Below are 26,265 nucleotides of genomic sequence, written 5' to 3'. Positions count from 1 at the left end.
GTTGTTCAAATGGTCACTAGAAGCTGGTTTCAGAATAGAAAAATAAAGTGCCTACAGACTCCCATGTTAATTTTTTTATTTTTTTGGTAATAAATCACAAATATGTGAGCTTCAAACTTGTAAGAAAATTGAATAAAAGTTGTAAAAAAAATGTAAAGCCCCTTATTTCCAGGCTTTATGTTTTTGCTCTTATGATAAAATTATGAATCAAGGTTTTTGGTTCACACAAAAACACATGAGTTCAGGTTTATTTACACATGAAAGGATCCTAATTTATATTATAATTTATAATCTTTTGAAACATAATCCTTACTCTGGTGCAGGAAGTTCATTTTTGGTTTTTGCATTTCAAATTCCAGACTTCTCTAGAGTTCCAGATTCCTTAAAAAAAGCAACTGAAAATAAAAAAATTAATTATATATTTACGAAATCCAAGAAGGAACTGTTCTTGAGATCAGTATAGATCTTGGACTGAATGAAAAAATGTTTTACATGACTAGCTCGTCTGTGTTTATGCGCTCCATGGATAAAATAACTACCTGCTGCACTGTTTCAAGTAACCTGATCATTTTGCCACACAAACCAAACTGTGGAAAAAGGAAAAAAGACAAAGAGAATGTCAGAAAAACACTGTTTGCAGCTGCAAAATGCCACGTGCCAACAAGAGCTTTTGTTAAGGGTGAAAAATCGAGTGTTTGTTTGGCTGCTGGTCCAAGCTGTGAAGACACAGGGGTTATGCTTCTATGCTAAAGTCATTCCTTTCTGAATTGTTCGGTTTCATTTCAAAGATGCAGTCTCTGACTGCTGAATCAATTTTCCCCCTGGCTAAGTGGTTTTACGACTTTTTAAATGCATTTCATGAAGGGCAGAAACTGAATACAGTTTCGCTCTTTCAGGGTAGGCATTCTTCAGGAACTTTTCCTCCGTCCGTTGGTTCACATGTCAGGTTTTATATCAATTTTTATTAAACAGAAACCGTAGACAGAAAGTGTCTTCTGCACCTTTTGTAAGTGGGTAGAAAACAGATTAAGGGAAGATTATGCCAGACACGCAGCAAATACGAAAAACGACAGGAACAGAAATGTGGCTTCAGGTTGTTTGCTTAGAAAATCAGTGTCAGTGAGCCGCTTGCATGTCCTTCTCTTTGTCGTTTCCTCCTCATAGGGCCACAGGGTAAAACAAGCGCAGACTGAGGAGATACTCTTTATTCTACCTTTGACCATGAACACACAAAGGCTTGAATAGGCTGCACCACTGAGGAAAACACATTTAGCTGATCTTTAGTGAATATCACCAAACAGAACTGGGAGGTTTGCAGTCTATGTGTTCAGCTGTCTCTGTTTGTTTTCTTGATTATTTAATCGTGCTTTTATTTAAGTTTTCCTACGGTTATATTTAGATGTATGCTTTGATTTCTTGGACAGTTTTTGTAGACAGCTGAACATATTTGAGTTTGTTAATAAATCCCAGTATATTTAAAAGATTGGTTCTCAGATTGTCAGTGACAGGCCCTCCTGTCTTACCATATTTTACGAACTATAAATGAGCGGACTATCAATGAGCGGACTATTTTCAGATTTATAAGGCTTACCAGGCAATAAGGCTCAATAGAATAGACAGAAGAGTCAGTGATAAGTCTGTCGGTCAGTCAGACCTAATGAGGTGCGTTGACAGCAATTTTAGAACCTATTTGTAATACGCTACGTAACAAATGATCGATTAATCATTTTCTATTCTTATGATCCAATCAAATCTATCTGTCTGAGGCAAAATCTAATCATAGAGGAATTGATTCAAAATGAGATACATCAATAATAGAATTTATATTGAAAAATACCATTAGGATTTAGACATGGTAGATCTGTTTTATTCTACACATTCTCACTCCCAACTTGTCATTTTTGGTCGTATTATTCAGGCCCCTCTGTGTCATTTTTTAACGTTTTGGATGTCCCCAAACTTCAGTTTTTTTGACATTCTGACTGTTCCCATTAAATCACGGGTCCCCAACCCTCTGGACGCGGTAATGGACGCAAAAACGTACCAAGTTAGGGTCCCGGTCTGTATCCCGAGGGTTAGGGACCCCTGATTAGCGTCTGTGTTCCGATACCAAGAGGCCCTCGGGCCGGTACCGGGTTGCAGCTCGGAGAGGAGTTGACCCCTGATTTGATTGGAACAACCAGCACGTCAAAAAGCAACAAGTTGGGGACACCCAAAACGTCAAAGTGACGCGGTAGGGGTCCAAACCATACGTTCATAAATGAAGAGTTGAGAGTGAGAATGCGTCGGTTTTACTGTAACACCGGGCTTAGATTAGACGCAAAGGTGCTGGGAAGCAGAGAGGCCACTTTAATTCAGCGCCCTTCATAACCTTTGGTGTAGTTCACATCAGACGACACTCATCTGCGGCCATCTGGTCTATTTTTTGCGTGAATCGCGAGTGATCCGCATAAATTCTGGCAGGAAGTTATGCTAAGAGACATGAGAAAATCCAGTCAACTTTCTAAAAATAACAAATTTTTCACAATGAAATGCCACGTTTGACAAATGCAATCATATTTTTGCATCTAAACAGACTGTATAGAGATGAAAATAAACACACAAACACAACGTACAAAAAACAGACACACATGTACACACAGATCAACCTAGTGGTTCAACTTCTGAACACGGGGATGTGGTTTTGGTGTTGGTGTCTGATGTCTGAGCGGAGCAGATGCGCCTGATGAAAGTTTGTGACAAAAACTTGTGTCTGGTGTGAACTAGAGCTTCAACAGATACTGCACGCACTCCACCCCCACACACTGCTTCGCAGCGCGTCCGCGTCTGGTGTGAACCAGGCGTTATGTTAAAATGACCATCACAGTGGACAACACTCGTGTGGTTGCAGCAAAAAAGGATCAAGTCATCATTACAGTCCAATGTGTGGAAAAACTTTGAATTTACAAAGACATGAACGTACAGGGTTGTGTAACATTCTAATAATGTTCCCTTTGTTATTTTTATGTGGAAAACAACAATGGGATGAACTTTATGACACTAAAATGTGAATGAATATGCCATTAATTCTTGTTTACTTGTTTGTTTGTACCAGGGGCTTCAGAATCCTCTTTTTTTTTACATTTATGACATTATTATTGAAAAAACATCAACGCTTGAGCTAAAACTACAATGTTAAAGTGCTAAGAAAACACAGTCTGTTTGCACAGCTTCTTAAACAAGAAGATTTTTTCAATGAAAACTGTGCAAACAAAAGAAGGTCATGTAGTTTTGCTTTTGATGTGCCTACATCAGAGAGCAGCTCTCTCTGCACTGCTGGCAAAAAAAAAGCTATTTTTTGGGGTTTATGATAGAGATAAGGTGGATATAACATGTTTAGGAACTCTTTTTCTGTTTTTAAGAAAAATCAGTAAAATAAATAAATAAAAGCCCCATCTAGGGGATAGTTAATTGGATTATCAAAATCCTTTAGAATTCTCTTTTTCGTTATATTGCTACTCAGTGATGGCCTGCAGAGCTAGGATGACTAAACGTCTTTTAGCCAAAGGATTGCCGAGCCTCCAGCTCAGTGACTAACGGTTATATTTAGCTGCTCCGCTGCTCCATCGTCTAAGAAGAGGGAAAAAAACATGTGCCAGTTTGGAAGTTTAATCATTTTACGAAAAAAACATGCCTGCAGTTCTGCTCACATGAGCAAAGTTTATGAATAGCCTATACCGAAAAGCATTTTGGTTTAATTTAGAAAAAGCCTCCATGCAGCATCCCAATTCCTCTGTTTTATTACAGCTGAAACAATTTCATATGATGCAACTGTTTACCTGTCGAAAGTTCTCTACAGGACTTTAACACTAACCACCAATAAGTTTAGCAGCTCAACAAATACATGACGGATCGCGGGGATTTGCTGCCGGAGTGCTATTAGGAGCCGAGCGAATGTGTGTGCACTTTCTTATCTCCTGGTGTGAGAAGAGGAAAGTGATGGAGCACCTGTGGTAATTAGAATGGAAAGCTTCTCCCTTCACCACAAAAATAACGAAAGCCCTTCACCTGCTGCAGGGAATCACCCTCAATCTTTGCTCAGACTCAGATGGAGCACAGACAAGCCTCCACACACGCACGTGCACGTACACACTTTTGCAGAGTTTGCCCACCTGATCCAGCTTCCAGTGGAACTCGGCGGGCCTGAAAGTGTCGATCTGCGTGAAATCTCTTCTGAGCAGGAACACCAGGCGGCAGTTGTGGACATACAGAGAGTAATGGTGGCGGTTCATCTCTGCAGCAGGAAGATGAGAAACGTGATATCAGACAAGAACAACAGCTCAGGTCCATTTCTATCAACACCTCGCCATTCACACACTGCTGTTTAGTTCTGTTTGACCCGACATGAAATACTGCACATCTGTTCTGATATCTTCTCTTTCTGTCCTTTAATCAGGAAAGGAGGGTCAGAAAAAATGCAAACACTTAATCACATTTTAGCACCACCGATTGATCACTCAGTATCTTAATTTATTAATTAACAGAATGCATCACTGCATATTTCTGAAAATAACTCCAGTGTTAACACCTTAACAAATTAAAGCTTTAGTTGAAATGACAAATTTACTCTCTCAAGAAATGATGTAATCAAATCTTATTTCTTGTTAGCAAAATCTAAAAACAGGCTTTAGAGGATTCTGAAATAAACTCCTCAACGACTTCACTTGACAGGATCAGACTCAAAATTTCCTATGCTAATAAGCCATCTGTTGGATCATTGTTGAAGCTTGCAACATGCAGATGGCTTGTTTAATTACAGAGTTCAGGCAGCACATTTCAGACTAAAAAAGTTCGGAAAGCTATTGCCATGAATGTACGTGTTTTTATTATTCTCTTAAATGCTTTTTTAATAGAGGATGAAGTGGTCATATTTTGGCCCTTGATTGGTGTCAGTGTTGAGCTTCAGTTCTCCTGATGCTGTGACCTCGCACAGACGGGAGGCGGTTTTCTCACCTGTCTTGTCAGAGCTGCAGAGCAGAGTTTCCTTCTCAGCTCTCAATCCCGGACTGGGCCCGTGCTTCATCCACGTCGCGATGGTAAACTGGTCCGTCAGGTTTTGAGGCACCACGTGATCTGGAACGTTTGCAGCCTGGTGCCCGTCAAATTTGTAGATAAGGTCACTTTCCCGCCCGCTGTCGGTGAGCAGAGACGCTGTCCAGTTTGCGGTAGGGCTGGGAGCGGGAAGGAGATCCGTGCTGCCTGATGCTGCACCTGGATGTGCCAGTCAAAAAACAGAGATGACTTTGTGTGTCCCCAGAGATCCAGCCGAGAGGATGGTTCATTTCTAAAGCAACAGCATTTATGATAATGTTCCAAATGTAAAATGCCTTATTGAAGTTATACCAACAGAAGGACACAAATGGAGTCAAATTGTGAACAAGTTTCATGCCTTCAAATGAGATTTACTTGGGAGTTGTTCACTTTGGCAACCATTAAGACTCCTTAGACAGCAAATGATGCAATATAATCAGCACGTATTGTTGGAATTGTAGACACATTTTGTAAGCTCTGTTTTACCTTTATAGATGAATTAACTGTTCTAATCAAATTTTTAAAAAGTTTTATAAATAGGGAATGATGAAAAGGCTTAAATAAAATCTCTTTGGACATGTCCGAATTCCCTCGTAAGTATTAAAAACTATATATTGTAGGACTTTCAAGTGTCTTGGATTTTAAAAGCAATTTGGACACCATGGTCACTACTTATTTGTTCTTTTTTTAACGGTAAATATGACATCACAGATGGTAAAAACCTCATAAATATGAACATTTTACAAAGAATATTTCTGAATCCATTAAGTTCTGATGATTGAAACTTGGATACAAAACAAATAAAAATCAATTTTTTTATTACAAGATAAATCATTCAAATTTAGTGCATTATATTCTATATTCACCAGTTTTGTCTGCCTTTATGCACTTTGGGGTTTTCATAAAAACTTTTAGGAAATTTCTAGAACACAGTATAAAGAACACTAAGTAGTGAGTCTTGATGGAATTCAGACACAACCTTTGTATTTTAAATACAGGAGATCTAATTTTGTGCTCCAAGTGATTAAGATTACACCAATGGAATCATTTTTCTCTGTCTATGGAATGTTTTCTTAGGTTGTGTCCAAATTCCTTCACTACTCACTACATAGTGCGATCGCCATTGTGTAGAGCTGTCGGAATCTACTATTCCAGAAACCTAAGTGTCCAAGAAATTTCCCAGAAGTCTCTGTAAAAAAACAGTGTGAATTGATGCTCACTAGACTGGCAAATATAGACCACAATATATTGCGCTCGAAAAATAGTGTGATAAAAATGTACTTTTATTAATTTTATAAGCCATCCAACTTTTCATCAAACTTTGTAAAATGGTCGTGCTTATTGGTTTTTATCTTGTGAAATTGGAGATGTCCTATTTGCCGTTCAGGAAAAAAAAAATAAACTAGTGACCATGGTGACCAAATTGCTTTTAAAGTCAAGGGCAATTGACAGTCCTGCACTCAGGGGCGGACCAAACATTTGCAAAAGGTGGGCGATCGCCTGGGGCCCCGAGCTGAACTCCTAATAGAAGTTTTTAAAAAATTGTACAACCATAATAATAATAATAATTATTATTATTATTATATTATCACAAAAAACACCCCATTGTACTGAAATAGCATACAGCTTATTATATGAAAGTGTTTCATCTCCCCCCGTCCCTCTGCAACAATGGATTAGTCCAGTGAGGTCATGAGACTCCCAAATTAGCCAATTCAATAAATGTAATGTTTTTTCAAAGCTAAAATAATGTATATAAAAACATTTCAAGATTTAAATGTGCTTTTAAATGCTTGTCAAAACACTGATGCTGTCTAAACATGGACCAATAAGAAAGTTATTCAATGTTTTATCAAAGGATTTTTAGAAAAATAATTAATACAACTGCTGCAGGGGGCCCCATGTTATCATTCGCCCGGGGCCTCTGAATTGCTATGTCCGCCACTGCCTGCACTGCATAATTTTTTTGTGTTTGGGAGCAGGGAGAGAATTTGGACTTAGCCTTACTCACCACAGAGCTTTTGCAGAGACTTTTCCGAGTAAGTTTCACGGTCACAGCCCTTTCCGATGTGATTGGTCTGTAGCTCCACCATCGCTTTCACTCCAGACAGCGGACCGCCACAAGTTTCCAGGTGCATCTTGGGAAACAGCTGCTTGCTCCCAGTGCCGGGCTCATAGTCCACACGCTTGTTCCAGCCTGAAATTTGAAACATTTAAAACAGACACTAATTACTCACTATTATGGAGCAAGTTTTGCTCTTTTAGAAATGATTACATATGCAAGGGAAATATATTTTTGTTATATGATTAATTAACATTTTAAAAGCGGTGGTTCAATGTTATTTGCAGTGAGAAGAGCTTAAATTTGTCCTTCAGAAATGGGATAGTTTATTTAACTGAATGTAAATGCAATTATAAGTTCTAAAGCAGCTTCATTAATCAAAACAAAGGTTAAGACAAAGTTAAGCTGCATCTTTGAAACAGTATAGCTGTAAATGCACAGTTTGATTCCTGTATTCAAGAAACATCTTTCCAGTGGCACCTTCAACATCCTCGACTGTGAGTATTTCATGGGTTACTTATCTTCTATAGGCCATAAGAATTACCTTATGACATTTGAATAAAGTCATTTAATACTTCGGTAGCTATAAATACTCTATAACAAGTGATTGCTGCTACTTAAAAAGACTGGAAAAAGGTTACAATTCAGCTTCTTGTCTCTTAAGGCTGGAGAAGGGTCAAATTTAGCCACTGTGTTTTAAATGTTTATTTATTTATTTATTTTTTTTGCTATCTTTACTTTTTTGTTGTTGTTATTTTTTTGTATTGATTTATTTTCAGCATCTTGGCATCTGTTAATTGCCAAAACCAAAAAAAAAACAAAATGGTCAAAATAATTTTAAAATACCAGAAAAAATGGTTCTTGAGTTTTACCTATTTAATGCATGACCTTATTTTCAGTTATTTAAAAAAATTAATGAATAAAAAGTCTTCAATGTTTTGTCCATTCAAGATGATGCTAAATAAAACAGAGTCCAGGATTTTATGGTACGTTACAAATTAGTGAGGGACTTAAGCTAAAAGTTCTGCTAAATCTAATAATTTATTTGTTTGCACTACATTTTTTTCAGTCCTGCATCCTAGGATTTGACTTTTAAACAGCTTTTTCTCAAATGAGAACAAAAAAATCATCAAATACCTGAAGCTAATTAACGTTATAATTTAGATTTTCACAAAACAATTACAAACATTAATGAAATGTGAACTCAGCTTCACTTTTTCAGTCATCTTTTGCATAATTTATGACAGATAATTGTTTTTAACCTGCATTCTGAAGACTGTTTTCAGGGAAAGTTTATTTATTTTTCTCATTACTGTCCTGTTGTTTGTTCTTTACTGTTAAAAAAAAGCTTCTTCAGCAAAATCTTAGCTGTTGTGGGACTCATTGCTCTCTTTGAAGCTCAAAGTATCTGTTGTTCCTCATGGGTCGGTCTTCACTCCAAGTTTCCATTGTCAGCACATTTCTCTTTTACGTACATAACCTGAACCCGGGTTATTACTTTCCCAGCAGTCGGAGCGGTGGAAGGGATTCACAAATCAAAAGCAAAGGCGAAGATGAGTCTGCTTTGGCGCCAGAGAGGCATCTTCAAAAAGCAGCTGCAGATGCTTATATGACCTTTACACACAATATATAAGATTAAAGAGCGGCGTGCAGAGAACTGGGTTTTAAGGCATCATTTTGTTATGTTGTTCTCATGCTTTGGAGCTGCAGCTGGTTTTCCAGAAACCTACAGATGAGCTTATTCTTCATAACCAATTTATAAGCCCAGATTTATTAAACGATCACATGGAGGACGATAGTTCTAGATTGAGGTTGTATTTTCAGATTTATCTTGTTTATTAAAAATAACAACACAAGTTGTTGTTTTTTAAGGACTTCGTAAAATCGACATTACCTCTAATAAAAGTGTTTTTTTTATTGTCATGCTATATTATTTTTTCTCTCTTATGTCTTTTAAATGTTCATTAACCTAAACTACTTCGACTAGTTCCAAGTTTTATTTACCATCTCTGCAAAAGCTAAAATAAATTTCTAAAATAAACCTTTACTATAACAAATTATCACAAAAGATGTTGGCTCTACTTAGATTACTGAGAGTCTAAGACAGAAAGGAAACCATTTTGATCAATTTGAGAGGACGTATTCCGCCAGAGGGAAAAACATTTATATTCAAATGCAGAGATTCTTCTTTGGGGAAAACAGCAGCTTTGCTCCAGCCTGCTCCACGATGCCAAGCAACAGCCAGATTTAGAAACCTCCTAAGGTTACAGTTAACGGTTTGCCAGCTTAGACAACCAGCAGGTCAAAATCCATTCTGGGCCAGAATTTCAACTGAGAGCAACTAAAAATATACTAAGCTTTTACTTTTTTTTTTCCGTTATCCTATACTAGTTTCAAAACACGGTGGTGATAAAATTTTGATTACAGCACAGAGTGTTGTGCAGTCAGGCTGCAAAGTCAGCGATGACCCTGATAGGTGGAGGATTATTTTGCGACAGCGAGAAAAAGAAAAACAAGTATAAATAATAATTAAGAAAATCAACTAATTATCAAGAGATAGATAGAAATGTAAAAATGCACATTTTTCTTCTTCATCCTGACTATTTATTATGGAGAGAAGGAGGAGGACCTCGCACCGCCCCCTCGCCAAAGAAGAGCTCCGCCCCTCAGCTGCAAGAGAGCGATGAGAATAGAGAATTTTTAGTAATGAGTGTTTTAAAAACACATATTTGGAATTTTTTATGTTAATTACTGGGCATATCTGTTTAAGAAAGTAGGAAAGTGTCAAATTTTCACCAGTTTTACACAATCTAAGTTGATAAGAAAGCTCTGATGACCTAGCATTCTAGCAGTATTTAAATGCTTTGTTTTTGTTTTTTTTTGTGAAACACAATTTGCGAGTACACACAGAATGTGTTGTATAAGTCACAAATCAAGAAATTCACACACACAAATTAAGTGATACTAAATTCTCTTCAGAATTTGAGGCGGCTGTGGTGCAGTGGTAGGGCAGTCGACCTCTGGAAGATTGCAGGATCTATTCCCACCCTGCATGCCCATGTGCTGAAGTGTCCTTGGGCAATGCACTCAACCCCACCTCGTATCTGGTGGAAGGTTGGCGCCAGTGTTCGGCAGCAGAGCCGTCATCAGTGTGTGAATATGTGTGAATGGGTCTGTGACTGTAAAGCGCTTTGGGCCTTCGAGGAAGATAGAAAACTATACAAAGGTACAGCATTTACCATAATTTATTGAGGTGCATTTTGAGAAACCACCTGACCAGCAATTCAGTCTTGATGTTATCTTTAGTCACATATCCCAAAATGCTTAAATGCCAAAATGCTTGGCAACTTAATTACACGTTTTTTTTGTTTTTTTTTTAAGCAAATTTGCCAAGTGGTGGCATTTGTAATCGGGAGGTGGCAGTTGCATGCTTATGCGCCACACAATGGTTTTAAGAAAAAGTTCAAATTTTAAGGTGATTTTTCTCTAAAAGTTGACATGGATCAAAGGCCACCAGATTTTGACATTTTGAAGTCGTGCGGTCGCAGTCCAGTGACAGACAGGTGACAGTTGGGTGGTGGCAACTGGATCGCCGGCTGGCAGCTGCTCTGATTAGACAATGTGTAAATGTCTCCAGACGGCGGCCAACCATGTCAAGTGCCACCAGCCACCTGGTAACCCAGGGGTAAATAAAAAGCGGGCCATTCTGCATTCATGACCACGCCAACCATTTTCAAACAAACCGTGTGGAGGCATGAAGCCTTGAAGATATTTTAAACAGTTGTACTAATAAATCTGAATATACTAGAGTGAGGTCTTTCAGGTAATGTATTGCATTTTACATACAACAGTTATAAAAATTCTGGTGTCATTTATCTCCACTGAGCTTTGTAATGGTTCTGAGGTGTTGAGAAAAAAGCCGTGACTCTTTTCATCAGTGAAACGTCGCTTTTCCCTCTCTTAAGATACCTCCTCATTCAGCCTGCTCCTTTATCTCTTTCTCCATCCTATCCTCACATCTCTGCCTGTCGTCCTCTCTCATTCCTGCACGTAGTTGATTCCTGAGATGCTGTCAGCGCTGACAGGTGAAGCAGCAGGGGAGATGGGCTGACACAAATGCAAAGCCTTTGGCATAATAAAAAAAAAAAGTTTCTGTCAGGTCCACTGATTTCCTCAAGTGTTGTTCATTCCAAAATGAGAGAGAATTCCTTCAAAGGAGGGGAAGTGTCCAAAAAAACGGCGATGAATTTCCTGCTTCAGGGCTGCAGACACTGTGTGCATGTAAGTACAGCAACAAACCAATACCTGGATTCCTGCTTCTCGTTGAAAAATATTCTTTTTGTAAATACACTTTGGCTTTGTTGCTTCATCTCTGACCTTGCCATCCAGGTTTGCAGACGGGCTTGACTTCGATGTGCACCGTCACATCCTCCTTGGTTCTCTTCTGGCCACAATCAAAGGCAGACACCATAATCCTGAAGCTCTGCTGCTTGTCAAAGCTCAGCCGCTCTGTGTTTCTGATGTTACCTGAAGGCAACGCAAACAAAGCAAATACATTAGGATTATACACAAACTGAGGAAATGAAAATGTCATGCTCATTTGACAGTCAAAAGCAATTATTGTTCCACTGAGCTGAAACTGCCTTAGCATGGAAGAGAATTGCTCCTGGAGATAAAGTCACGCTTCAGTGACCTTGTATTCCTTTTCATATATAAAAACAGCTCTGTACAGTGAATGTGGAGCTGCAAAGGTAGATTATCTTCACCAGTCACCAGGGTAACAGTGTAAAAGAAGTAAGACAAAGAAGATGGGCTGCAGATTAAAAGAAAAAGGGTGGCTTATATGTTACTGATAAACATGGTGATCCAAAAGTGATGGATTATAGCGATGCAAGATACTCACAGTGAAATCTTCTAAATGCTTTTTGTTTTTCTTGTGCTTTTTATTTCCCTCCACAAGTTTAATTTTGTGTTTCTAAATCTCTTTATTTGTTGTTTGTATCAATGATACAGATTTGAGGTGGCAGTCAACAAACAACATCATATTAAAGTTTCAAATACCAGAAGCAAGCTATTATTTAATGCACAAAATTTCCACCAAATTTCAAATTATTTTTTTGAAAAAAGACAAAAAAAATCCTCCTTAAAATAATCTGACAGTTTAAATACTTTGACAACAAAAAACAACATCTGCTGAACTAAAAGTTATTTAAAAAAAAAAACAAGAAATAACTTGAACTTGCTGTTTTCTGCAATCATAAATGATTAGGATATTAGTACAAATATGCATGCGAAATTTTTATTTTCTTTTAGTCACAAAGTTGTGATAAAAAAAGGTTTTCATATGTCAAACTTTACAACATCAATAGTTAAAGAAAACCTGTAAATTGAAGCAAAGTTTATTAACATATATTTCTACACATTACAATAATTTCAAAATTTCTTTTTAATGTCAGATATCCAATCTTTAGGGCAGGGTTAATAAAATCAATGAATCGATCTGAATCGATCTAAGCTTAATAAATCAACTCATAAAAAAAGGATTGATCTAACGTATATTGCTAAAGTCTGTTATCTTAATGCTAGCTTATAATTGGATTTCCCATAGGATGGCTAATGCTAACGCTCGGTTGACCTAAACATACATTACTGACTAAATGAGCATCTTCATAAACTCACAGACATGAGTTTTCTAAACTCTTTTAAGGAAATGTTTTTTTAAGTAACCTTTTTTGGGCTAAAGCTTTTTTGCTCATAATTCTTTCTTCTTCTGGAATGAGGTGTAATGCTATAGCGTGATCGCCACCTAGTGGCCAAACGGAAACAGCCTCCAGGAGAGGCAGAACAATTGTTTGAGCTTCTCAGTTTGAGAAACCATAAAACACTGTATGGCATTGTATACTGTATACTAATACATTTTACAGTGTGTGAACTGTATCAGATTAATATGAAAATCTGTAAAGCATATATTTAGATTATTCATGTATTTCTAAACAAATGTGTCTAAATTTGTAAACTGTGTAATCTCAAAATTGAAATGAATGGAAATTAAATTTAGGGGATCGAAATAATAATAAACAATAATAATACTAATAATAATAATAAATGGAAACAAATTGATCCAAGCTCTGGTGAATTTAATCGATACAGGAAATTATTGGCAACAGCTGACAAACCAAATGAAATCAAAATGGGGGGGAAAAAGAGCTAAGATTTACAAGTACATAAAACCCTATTCTAAGCAATTTCTTACAAAAAATATTTTCAAATGTTCTTTTTTTTATTATAAAAACTGTTGCAAAAAAAGTCACTCCCCTAAAATTATGCTCCTATTTTTAAATGCTCACTATGAGTTATTTCAATCAAACCCTGAAATGGAAAACAAAATAGTAAATTACTATCTAATTATTAAGTTATGATGCTTGTAAAAAAAATATGCAAGAAAGATGTGAAACTGTTGAGTGGGTGTTGGTTAGGAACCACTAAGTCAGATACATCAATATCTCCTCAAGGCCTCTAGAAAAAAAATTCTCTTTTCGCTGTACATTTTGTTTTATTTTATATGAAATAAAAAAAGGTGTTCATATTTTTTCATAAATACATAATAATAAAGATACATTTTCTTAGTTATATGTTTTACCGAGTTACATTTTCATATTTGGTGTACATTTACCAAATTAGCTGGTCTGTCAGTAGTTTTTCTAAATTCTAATAAAGTCCTGTTTTCATTTTAAATTTGAGTATTTCATATGGAATAGTAGGCCTTTCTTTTGGAATATTCTTCTACTACCTCACTATTTAGACAGTAGTGATATTTTAATGGAAATCCTCACTAATGCTTTTGTTTGCATCTGCAGGCTTGGCTGTATGAATGCTTTACTATAGCAAAGAGGGATGGTGTGTTCAAGTGTGGCGGGTCAAACTCTCAGCCTTTAAGCCCAGCAGCCAAGCGGTACAAAAGGAAAAAAAATGGAGATTCAAAGTGACATGACAGAGGAGGAGAGTCAAGCCCTCTAAGAAGACTTTATCTGTGACACTTGAATGGAAAAGGTGCCTTTCAACCATATGTAGTTTACTAAACAGACTACAATGTTCAAATAATCTAATGAGCATATATACGCACTTATTTTCAGTCACTCGAAAAGTCTATTTCTAAGGTTCTATTTTCTGTTTATATATTTCTAATTTATTCTGGACAAAAAAAAGTGTTCTGTATCTCCCGCTGTGCTTATTCACACCGGCCAAGCAGAGGAGGCATAATGCTGCAGCACACAGCGCTTTCAGCCAGCATATGTCTGTTTCAGCAGCCAGTTCCCACTCACTGATTCAGCTGCCTGACAAATCATTTACAGCCAGACATTCTGTCTTTGTCACGTGCAAACAGAGTCTGCATCTGCCTTCCAGAGGGAAAAGTAAAAAAAAAAAAAGTGCTTTGCTTAAAGTCAACCTCATACTGTAGAAAGTTGAATACACAAACCAGCTTTATTGAATTGAAGTCAAAATGGTGCAAGATTTAATTCAACTTCAGCAAACATGTTCTGACTTTTCAATCTAATTTCTTTTGAAAGATAACTTGAATAGAAATAATTTTGGGTAAGAGTCCGTATCAAACTGCAGATTTATGCTGCATTCACTGATGCCTACCAAAAGTTACCTTAGGTCTCTGATAAAATCTCTCCAATAACCTGCCTTTTGGTCCTTCCAAACAGTGTTATTAAGCCTGCGAGGGGATTGAGGTTATTCAGTCGAAATACTGTCAAACACAGACAAAAGTGTGTGCAAAATAAGAAAAATGACCCTGAAACAGGTAAAGAAAAAGGGTTTGCTTCTGTCGTATTGAGCACACAGCCAGACACACACACAAGTGTCCTTCAGTCTCCCTTCATATTGAACTACAACACACTCAGAAGAGAATCATGTGGATGTGGGGACACAAATCCACAGGCTGAAATTTCATAAAGATAGATTTACTAAGAATTGAATCTATAAAAAAATACTACTCTGTCCTTCTGATGAGAAAAACAACATAGATAAAGATGTATATAACGTTTAAAGTCCCAATAAAATCATCTTTTCATCTATTTTACGAGTTTCCAATGGGGTTTTCATTATGATTATGCAGTTTTTTTTTACCAACATTCAAAAGCCTGTTTTGCTTTCTAGGACACAGTTTCTCCAGAGAACATAATAAAAACACTTGATTTTCATCAGATTGGCATTTTTCTCATGATGGAGGACAAATATAAAGAAAATGTTGCTTAAAATTCAATTTCTGGGTATTTCTTTATTCAAATTCATATGTAATAGGAAAATGATTGTATTTGCCTTTTTGAAAATATGATGGGCAGGCCACACAAGCTCCTTGCTCCACTCCTGTCTGATGTATCCACTTGTAGTCTAAAAGATCCATTAACGTCTTTGTTTTCATCGTCTGAGCTGATGTCTGGGTCAAAACTGTACAGATGATCCAATGCTGCTCTCCATTTTTGTTGCCCTGCTAATGTTAGGTTGGGGGTATAAGCTAGTAGGAGAGCATATAAACAAATGGGCGATGAGATGAGGGGCGGGGTTGCTCTGTGCCAATAATCCCGACCCCAACTCAGAAGCAAGTTTCTGCTGCTCTGCAGAAACCTAGAAATTGACACAGATTTTTTTTTTATAGCAAAAAACAGCATAATCATAATTTAAAATAGATCAAAAGATGATCGGAGCAGGACTTTAAATTGTTTGCTGGCGATTTTTACTTCATCGAATGCAAACTTTGTTTGTTTGAACTTGTGCTTTGACGCATGTCCAAAAACAACAATTTTTTACTCTAAATGTCAAGTACTTGCAAACAAGCAAGTACTCTCCAATTGCATTATGTCTGAACACTGGTTTCCGGCTGTGTGCTTTTGCTGGATTTAAGTCGGCTCTCTCATGTCTATCTTTAGCAAAGCCTCATTCATGTGCACACAAGGTTGTGAGATCATAGGAAAACCACGTGGAGCGGAGGACTTGCTTTTTCCTTTCATCAAAACATCAAACGCTTTGTGTTTGTCGGGCAAAAAGCTGCACTGTTGTTAGACACCAAACTGCATGTGCACAACAGTGTGTATAGGTTACCATCATTTGATAAAAGTGATTGCTTTTGCAGTAAAATTTTCAAACGGCACTTTAGTACTTATTTATTCATTTATTTATGGAGTTCTTCCTAAACTTAAAATTAATCCTTAAATAAAGAAAAGTAACATCAAAGAAGAAGAAGATCGTTCATATCAGTGAATCCATTTTAACATGAAAGGTAGAAATAAGTAGAACTAATTTGAAAAAAAAAATATACATAAAATAAATATACGTGTGCCAGTGAAATTTAAAATTTAATTGATAAGATAAAAAAAAAATTGATTGGTGCATGATTTAATATTTTTTAATATTCCCCAAGAAAACTATGAAGGTCAAACAAATAAACAACTCTATATCCCTGCAAGCCTTTTCCAACAGCATTTTTCCATCTGCTCCTGATTAAATAGTAATTTAAAAGAAGAAATATATATTAAAAAAAACATTTTGAGCTTAATTTTTTTATATATGTCCTTCATAATGAGAAAAATCCCAAAAGAACAAGTTAAAAAAACACAATTTTCATTGGAGTGGGTCTTTAAGGATTAATGATTACTTAAAGGAAAATAACACAATGTGTTACCATTGCGGTCGATAGCAAATGGCGTTCCAGGAGTGACGATTTCGTAGTTGCATATCTGGCTGTACTGCGGTGAACAGTCCTGATCCCAAGCTTCCACCTGCAACAATAACAATCAGTCAGACCTCCATAAATATAAAGAAAAATAGAGATGCATGATCATTGATTTAGTCCTCATAGCAAAGGATTACAGTGTTTCCTGGCTATATCGCAGTTCACCCTTCACAGTCTTGCTGATTTTTTTTCCGCACAACTTTACATGCTTTTTTTTTAACAGCACATTCTGTTCTGTGTCCTGATTGGCTGTTGATCTTGTCAATAGGTGTGTTTGAGATGACCTAGTGTCTCGCCTGCATCGTCGGCGAGACCAAGCTGCTGCAGGAGGGGGCGGGGAAAGGCGCCTGAGATGAAGGTGAGTGACGAGACTGTATGAGAACAAGGAGTTGGGGGTTGTCCTTAACTTTCGGTTGAATTTTATTATGCCACTCCCCCTTATCTGTGCTGTTATGTCTTTTATATTATTTTTAACACGTGTCAGAGTGAAACAGATAAAAAATAGCCGCTGGATGAATTCCATGAGCACTGTCCCACATAAACAAACAAAATAGAAATTAAAGTTAATTTTAAAGACAACAGTAACACACATAACCGCAGATTATTTGAAATCTTGTTTATTTTTTCATCAGGGATTCACTACCTTCCAGAAAGAGTTACAAAACACTTAATTTCCTTCATTTAGCGCCAGTTATTTTACATAAACTACAAGAACTTTCAGGACACCATATCCCACAATGCACTGTTTTGTGGTTCTTAAGGCAGCTTGAAACCAGCACAGTACCTATTTTCTGGCTGCGCTGGCTTAGGAAGGTGCCTTCAACCCTCCCTTTTCCCGCGATATTTCGTGACGGCGCACATTTGACGTCGGTGACAGACACTTACCAGTATACACTGCGCTGCAGGCAATCTGCGCAGCGCCGGGTCTGCCTTGGTCATCTCAAACACGCTTAATCAATCTTTTCATGCCATGTCAGAGATGCTGCACGTGCAGCTTGACGGAGTGACATAAATCTTCAATCGCGATGAAGTTTTCAAGTTTTTTGTTTTCATTCTACAATGTTTAAGCAAGAGAGAAAAGTGCAAAAATCTTTATTTATGTCTGAGAAAAGTGTGTAGTGAAGAATTTTACAGCCTTAAAGGGACCATACCATGATCTAATTTGTGAGCTTTTAAGTTTATTATAATGTCCATTACTCACTATGACCAACCCCAAAGTGATATGTTGATCCATTAACACATTTCTGAGTAATCCTCTAAAAACTGCGCTCTCAACAACAGTCGAACAACAACGAAAAGGTGTAGCCTCATAGATCGAGTTGTTTTACTTCAGGGTATAAAAATAGTTAACAAAAATAACTCATATATCCTAAATAATTCAGTTTTTAGTATATGATTATTTACATAGATATAACTGAAAGACTTAAGAAAATAGTATGGACCCTTTAAAACATCTGTAATCCTACTTTGTGGATTTCACCCATCGCAGGTTTTATATAGAACCTAGCCCCCACGATAAACAAGGGAACAGTGTAATCAAAAATGGATGTGCACCATCTTTAAAGTCTCTACCTGTAAAATGCTGTCGTAGATCTTGCCTTCAGTTACTGATGCTTTGTAGAGGGACTCTCTAAAAACAGGGCTGAACTCGTTGACATCATCCACTTGGACGTGAACCACAGCCCTGCAGGAGACAATGAAAGAAACAAAAGATTAAACAAGGAATGCAGAAAAAGTAATCGAAGGTTGAAGATTAGAAATCATTTTAGCAAGGCTTACAATTGAAACTGTTAAAGATTTTTTTTTTTTTTTTTAGTAAAAAGCATGTTTGTCTAAAGTCTTTAGCTAGCCGTCAGCAGCCTGCCATGAAGTCTGCTTAAGTACGTTTAATGGAGACGCAGGAGTTTCTTCACAGGTGACCTTCACTGACAGCAACTCAGATAATATCCGAGACTGTGTGCATCTGGCTAATTAATGTTAGTTTGATGAGACCTGTGTAGAATGTCATAGCACGATAATGTCACACAGACACAAACACACTTCAATGCACACACACGTACACAGTGTGTGTTCATTTCCCACTAAAGGAATTCATCACAGATCCTGGTGCTGATAAATTTTCCTCCTCGCTCCTCTCCACCTTCCGTATCGAGCTGCAGCTTATTTTAGCAGCTGCTCGTCTCTGACTGAAGGAGCGCAGGGTTTGATTTGCTGCTGTCCACAGCAGTCTGCCTGCCTGTCAATCTAACCCACAAAGGACCGCAGACACATACAGAGCCATATTATATTGATGGACCATCACTGAGGCATATCATCAGACATATCTGCAAGTCTCAGCTGAGACCGCCTTACCACTGAGTGTCAAGAAACAACTTATTTTTAAAAAGAGGAGGAAAATCTATTTTAATAAAATGTTACATGTATTTCTAAGCACAGGAGTAGGCTATATACAAATCCATCAAAGAGAACTTATGAGAAAGTATTGAAATTTTAAACGAATAAATGTAAACATGTTGTCACCAATCATCTTTTTAATGTCAGTACGTTCTCAAAGATTTCATATCAAAGGTTTAACAAATTTCGTGTTAAGTTTGGATGTTTTTCAGATCAGGTTATACAAATCTAACAAGGATAGATGACCTTCACCCTTTTTAGTGCTTTTTAGTCTTCCAACTTTCAATGATGCCCCTTTTTCTTATTACTTCTTCTTTTTTTTTCCTTTAAGGAACAGGAATTTTGGTTATTTAATTCTCTATATTACCCTTCCAAAAAAGTCAAAGCAGATGGCTGCCATCCCTGGAGACTGGCTCTGCAGGAGACCTCCTCCAATTTAGAGCAAAATGTGTCTCCTTTCCTTTTAGCCTCCCTATAAATGCCCTAAATAAGGGATTACATCTTTGAGCTTCCTTTGCCAAAAATAGCATTCCATGGATAAAGTTAAGATGAACTGGATTTTTTTTTTCTGTAAAAAATTGTAGTAAGCTAACTGAAGTACATCAACCTAGATTTGAAACTGACAGCTTTTCCCTCATAATTTCTAAATAAGTGCATACATTTGGTGAACATTTATAGTTGGAAAAATTGACTAAATCAGACCAAGTGCAACACAGGATAGTATTTAGTATTACAGTCGTGTAGGGCAGTATTTGGATCAAAAACTTTGGGAAGTGGTAATGAGTTTGCTGGTTAACACCTTGATTCCAGAATATATTTTCCTTCCCACAACTCAGAGTCAAATTTCTAATAAGCTATTGCCACTCTGCAGAAAATATATCCTAAAAAAATATATGTTTCGTTGTCTAAAAATAGCATAGTCATATTTAAAATACTACTGGGAACGCTTTTAAAGTAGATCAAAAGATGATCAGAGTGGGTCCTTAAATTCTACTTTAATTGCTCTCATCATTTTAGTCTTTGCTTACTTTTTTGCCAGTTGGAAGTGTAGATTCACACAGAAATGAACCACACCGATCAGCACTTCTCTCACAATAATATTTAAGTGAGCAATACAAATCATGTATTTTTTCAATGTACATTTGTGTTGTTTTTTTTAAGTAAGATCACATTCAGACACACACACGAGGTGGACTTACTTGTGCGATTTTTTCCAGTCAGCCCCATCAGGTCCAGCCCCGCAGTCATAGGCCTGGATGATGAAGGTATACTCCTTCTGGCTCTCACAGTCCACAGGACTACTGGCCCTCAGGACTCCTTCTCCTGATGTACCATTTAGCACCACTGCTTCAAACGGAGCATCCTGACCAAAAACTTTAAAGGCGCAAATCTCCCCTAAAAGGCAAAAGAAAGAGTAAAAAGAAACAACCTTTACAATCACATAAACATAAAGCTGTTTAATTCTAGTGGTATTCTAACAAATTATTCTGTTTTTCAAGTGTAAAGCAAGAATATTTTCATTTAAAACCTGTTTTGTTCATTTTTTGTACAGTTAGCCGAACTAAGAATGAACAAGAAAGACTGGGGAAAAATGGAATATGAAAAATTGAGTAAAACTTGTGAGAGGGACATTAAACACCCAAATGGCTAATTTCCTCTGCCCTCATTTCACAGTAATGAAAAGAACATATCACTGACATTAATGCTCTAAAAAGTCTTTAAACAAAAGACGTCTTCGGATGAAAAACGTCCAGTAAAATCATTTTACTTCTGGTCTACGGTTTGAAAAAGAAACTATTACTTTTATTCTTCATTGTCTTCATTCTGTTCTGGTAAAATTCTATTATTTTGTTTCTGCCCCAGCTGCCCTCCCTACTACAGTCATTTTCCCAAACTCATTAGCAGCTCCCAAATCAATCATAAAGTTGAGGAAGATTCAAACTGTGGGCAACGAACTAAAAACTAACAATAGATAAAATTGCTTTTTCTTAAAGTCTAGATATTCCCTCTGATGTCAGCGACTGTTTCATTTCTGCACAGAACCCTTGCTCAGCACGACTCGCTCACAAAATTACAGAGTACAGCCCCTTATGAGTAGGTTTCTCCAGCAGAGTGGGAGAACACAGTTGGAGAAACAAGGTAGGTTTCTCCATCAGCATTCGCCCACTCTGTATTGTGTTTTTAAGTGAAGCCGTGGACTTCGACATTAACTGAAGAGTTAATTTTCTACTTTAACCTTCTGAAAATAATTCTTAAGAGCTCTGACTTGTTGATAAAAAATCTTTCATAGATTACTTTTTTTGAGCTTTTGAAGTCAAGTTAGTCAAGTTCATCATTATTCCTAAGTTTAACTTTGCTTTAACAATTCTAAGTGCCTCATTTACATTGGCACTGAAGTCCAAATCACATCAACTAATCACTCAATGCAAAAATAATGTAAAAGTCACAATGGCAATTAAAAAAGCAAACCAAGTAAAAGTAAAAAAAGAAAAACAATATTGCATCTTAGAAATCAAAACAAAATTCCAAAAACCTTTGTCTTTTCGGCTCTTCCCTTCAGGGGTCGCCACAGCCAATCGGCTTCCTCCATTTAAAACTACATTCTACTCTAACACCAGCCACCTTCATGTCTTCTTCCTCTTGACATTTTGTCTGGCAGCTCTAGACTCAGCATCCTTCTACCAATATATTCACTGACTCTCCTCTGGACATGTCCAAACCATCTCAGTCTGGCCTCTCTGACTTTATCTCCAAAACCTCTAACATGTGCTGTCCCTCTGATGTATTCATTCCTGATCCTATCCATCCTGGTCACTCCCAAAGAGAACCTCAGCATCTTCATCTCCGGTACCTCCAGCTCTGCTTGCTGTTTGTTCCTCAGTGGCACAGCCTCTAGAGTCTAGACCAAACAACACGGCTGGTTTCACCATAGTTTTCCTTTTATTTGGGTTGAAACTCTTCAATCACTCATATCCCTTTTCTCCACCCATTCCACCCTGCCTGCACATTACTTTGGATTGTTGACTCTATATACTTAAAATCCTCCATCTTCTTTATCTCGTTTTCCTGTAACCTCCTTCTTCTACTTGGTCCCTCTCATTCAATCACATGTACTCTGTCTCCAGTCCAAACCTCCACCTGTTTCCTACTCTCGCTATAAATCACAATATCATCTGCAAACATCATAGTCCATGGTGATTCCTGTCTAACCTCATCCGTCAGTCTGTCCATCACCATTGCAAACAGGAAGGGGCTCAGAGCTGATCCCTGATGTAATCCCACCTCCACCTTGAACTCCTCTGTCACCCCTACAGCACACCTCACCACTGTCTTACAGCCCTCATACATGTCCTGCACTGCTCGGACATACTTCTCTGTCACTCCAGACTTCCTCATACAATACCACAGTTTCTCTCTGGGCATTGTCATAAGTTTTCTCCACATCTATAAAATTATAGTGGAGCTCTCTCTGAGCTTCCCTGTACTTCTCTGTCAACATCCACAAAGCAAATGTTGCATCTGTAGTGCTCTTTCTTCCACAGGTATACCACTTGGACCAAGTGCCTCTTCGATGCTCCCTCACTTTACCCTTACTAATATTTGGTACTTCCTGCTCCACAACAGTCACCTTTTCTATTCTTTGGTTTCTCTCATTTTTCATTCATCAACTCTTCAAAGTATTCTTTCCATCTTTCCATTACAGTATTGATAATTACACTCCCTATATTAATCACCCTAACGTACTGCTTCCCATCTCGGTCTCTGCCTTCATCTATGTAGGTCAGTCTCTCCCTCTTTACAACCCAACCATGGATACAAGTCATCATAAGCCCCTTGTTTGACCTTACCTTCACCTTACGCTGCATCTCCCTGTACTCCTGTCTACTCTCCTCAGTCCTCTCAGTGTCCCACTTCTTCTTAGCTAGTCTCTTACTCCGTATACACTCCTGCACCTCCTCATTCCACCACCAAGTCTCCTTATCAACTCTTTTTCCTGATGACACACCGAGTACACTCCTACCTGTCTCTCTGATCACATTAGCTGTAGTTATCCAGTCATCTGGGAGTACCTCCTGACCACCCACTGTCTGTTTCAACTGCTTCTTAAAAGTTATGCAACATTCTTCCTTTTTCAGCTTTCACCAGTTTGTCCTCTTCTTTGCTTTTGCTCTCAATGACACAAAAGGAAAACAAAATAAAAATGAAACATTTCGGAAAATAAAAGTTTCCAGAAATCAAAGTGAAATGTTGAGAAAATAACAAACCACAATAAGAAATCGGGAAAGGTAGGTACGATAGGGCATCACTGATTGGATGATGATCCAGTATCACTTCATGGCAAATAATTTTGGCTGAAATAATGGACAAACAACATCATCCATAGTACCTACCTCTTCCAGCTTCCTATTGATTTTTGACATTTTATTCAATAATTCATATTTCATTTTTATTTGTTTGTATTTGAAGTTTTTCTGACAATAGTAAGAATCAGACAGGAAAACATATTTATGGAGAAAAATGACATCTTACTGCTAAAGAAATCCCACACAAGCAAACTTCATCTAAATGTATATCCTTTTGTAATTTTTGCACAAGCATTATAGAACCAGTGGATGGAGGTGCCAAAGTTCGGCGGCAGTCGTCATCAGTGTGTGAATGTGTGTGTGTGAATGGGACTGTGGCTGTAAAGAGCTTTGGGTCTTCAAGAATGGTAGAAAAGCTCTATATGCAGTAGATGCAACTTATATCCCATTTACCATTTTACACAAACATGTCATAATAACCTACAGTGGTCCTTTATTCACAAATGAAGGCCAATGCTTATTAGTTAAAGGATGGGAGCAAGCCTGCTTTCCACTTGTCTGCTACATGGGAATATAACAGACATAAAAATGAAGCAAAGGAAAATAGAAAGCCTATTTCACTCATATGTTTTCACACACTTATTCTTTTTTTCCAATTTGCTTTACCAGCAGGGCCTTTATTGAATGTATCTGATATGATGGGGGTTGAAATTAAGAATAATCATTTGGCCTCTTAGTTTCAAATGAAAAACATACACTTCCTACAAAAAAGGCACACAACAAAACAACGTTTGGCTGTGTTGCCGTGTCAAATTGAGAGAATTCAGCAAAAACAAAAGTCATTGACTATAGTCATTCAAAAGGAAGCCGGAGCAGAATAAAAACTGCATCGACGGAAATTGTAGAGCTGTACGTTTTACATGAAATGTTAAATTGACAATAAAATGGCAATGGACAGGATGAACACAATTAATGAGAAAATGATTTTTCACAAAGGACCACGTTGTTGCAAAGAGTCAGAACTAATTAGTGTTTTCTTGCGGTAAGAGGACTTGACGGACCGTTTAATTTGTTTCAGCTTGGCAAATGTATCAGTTGCTTATCCACATTTTAAAACTTAAACCATGATGCATGAATCTTTATTTATGAAAAACAAGCAGAAAATGCAGAGTCTCTGTTTTGAACCATAGAAACTACCAGAAAAGCATGTGAACAAACCAGAAGATTAGTATTAAATGAGAAATTTGTTCGAATTTTACACGTCTGCTGTGGAAAATAAAATTGTGCCTTTTACATTATAAGTTTAATTCTGGCTTTGAGTGATAAACCTCTGTCCCATTATATAAAGTGTTCACTTTGAAATTGGTTTAAAAACAAAGTTTATTCAAAAAAATATTAAAAAGAGGAAAAACTTAATTTAAGTGGTAAGCTCTATGAAAATGAAAATTTTAAACTATATTTTAAAATCAAGCTATATTGATGAAATGTTTGAAATGATTGTTATCAGGCGACAGAAACTGCAGTGACAGAAAATGCTTTCATGAACTGAATAAGTATATGTTTTTTCTATCTGCTTACTCTTTAGAGATTTTTTTGTTAAAAAACATTGAGAAAAGTTTTTAAAATGTAGTATTATGTAAACTAAAAGAAACTAGGATTTACATGTAACTGCTGCATGAATGTCAACCTACAATCATCTGACAGTAAAAATGAGAAATGATGTTGCAGCGGAGGATTGCTGAAGATGTGGGTGACATTCTGTGACTTAAAAATCAACTATTGTTTAACCTGAATCAAATCTGTCAAAAAGATTGAGTAGGCTGACAGATCTGACAAAAAAAGCAATGAAAACAACACAGAAAAATGAAGAAACGTTCAGTCCTCTGCGGGGTTCAGAGCTTGTGATTCATTTGCTCTTTTTCTCTTTCAGTTAAAGGCGTTTCACTATTAGACTTCAAGCTGACAACTTTGCCAAAAAAATAAGGTTTTGAATTAACTTAAATCAGGAAAAATGAGAGCAAAGTTTCTGCCTTACAGTAACTTGAATCCAGATTTTTTTTTTTCTATTTTAGGGAGCCAGAAACATAAGCTATTCCTCTTCTTAATCAAACATCGCTGACACTCCATCTGGTGCGTCTGTTTGTCTGTGCAGGAAACACAAAGTCAAGAATCAGTATTTGACAGTATGTGTGTGTGTGTTTGTGCGTGTGGGTGTGTGTGTAAGAACGTTGATTGCAGTAGTTTTCTAAGCAGATGGAGACTCATTCAGTTTTGAGCTGTCACTCTTCTGTCTTTAGCACTCATCTCACTGTTGTAGTTCTAGTTTAATTAGTGACTGGATTGCACATTCTTCCCTTCCTGCCCCACATTGAGACTCTTAATTACACTCTTTCTGGTGTGCATTTGCACAAGGCATCGCATGTATTTAAAATGATAATGACAAGTATAAATATTTACTATGTATGGTGAATATTGAGTCTTAAAATTAAAGGTGGAACAAACAGGAATTAATTTTTTGACTAAAAAACAAACAATAGAAAACTATGGACTCAAAATAAGGCCATAAAGATTTGCAACTGCAAATGAACTGCAACTGCATGTTTGCACATAAATGAAGTTTCATCATATCACAAAATAAATCTGCTCAAATAATTTAGTTTAGCGAATGTGTAAAAAGGGATCTGCATGATGGGTAAAAA

The 26,265-nt window shown here is 37.1% G+C and overlaps 1 protein-coding gene across 1 annotated transcript in view; it reads right to left on the bottom strand.

Moving 5' to 3' along the window:
- clstn2 (calsyntenin 2) overlaps positions 1 to 26,265 on the bottom strand; it is a 145,833-nt gene that overhangs the window by 30,927 nt on the left and 88,641 nt on the right. Inside the window, exons 3-9 of the mRNA XM_024274145.2 lie at positions 20,462 to 20,657; positions 18,441 to 18,552; positions 16,818 to 16,914; positions 11,510 to 11,659; positions 7,082 to 7,267; positions 4,993 to 5,250; positions 4,152 to 4,273 (exon numbers count right to left, since the gene is read on the bottom strand). Of these exons, the coding sequence (XP_024129913.1) occupies positions 4,152 to 4,273; positions 4,993 to 5,250; positions 7,082 to 7,267; positions 11,510 to 11,659; positions 16,818 to 16,914; positions 18,441 to 18,552; positions 20,462 to 20,657 (1,121 nt within the window). The remainder of the gene's footprint in view (positions 1 to 4,151; positions 4,274 to 4,992; positions 5,251 to 7,081; positions 7,268 to 11,509; positions 11,660 to 16,817; positions 16,915 to 18,440; positions 18,553 to 20,461; positions 20,658 to 26,265) is intronic.

Source organism: Oryzias melastigma, linkage group LG17, assembly GCF_002922805.2.
Source record: "Oryzias melastigma strain HK-1 linkage group LG17, ASM292280v2, whole genome shotgun sequence".
NCBI lineage: Eukaryota > Metazoa > Chordata > Actinopteri > Beloniformes > Adrianichthyidae > Oryzias > Oryzias melastigma.
The sequence above is the reverse complement of the archived record's forward strand: the minus strand, read 5'-3'. Positions and strand labels throughout refer to the sequence as shown.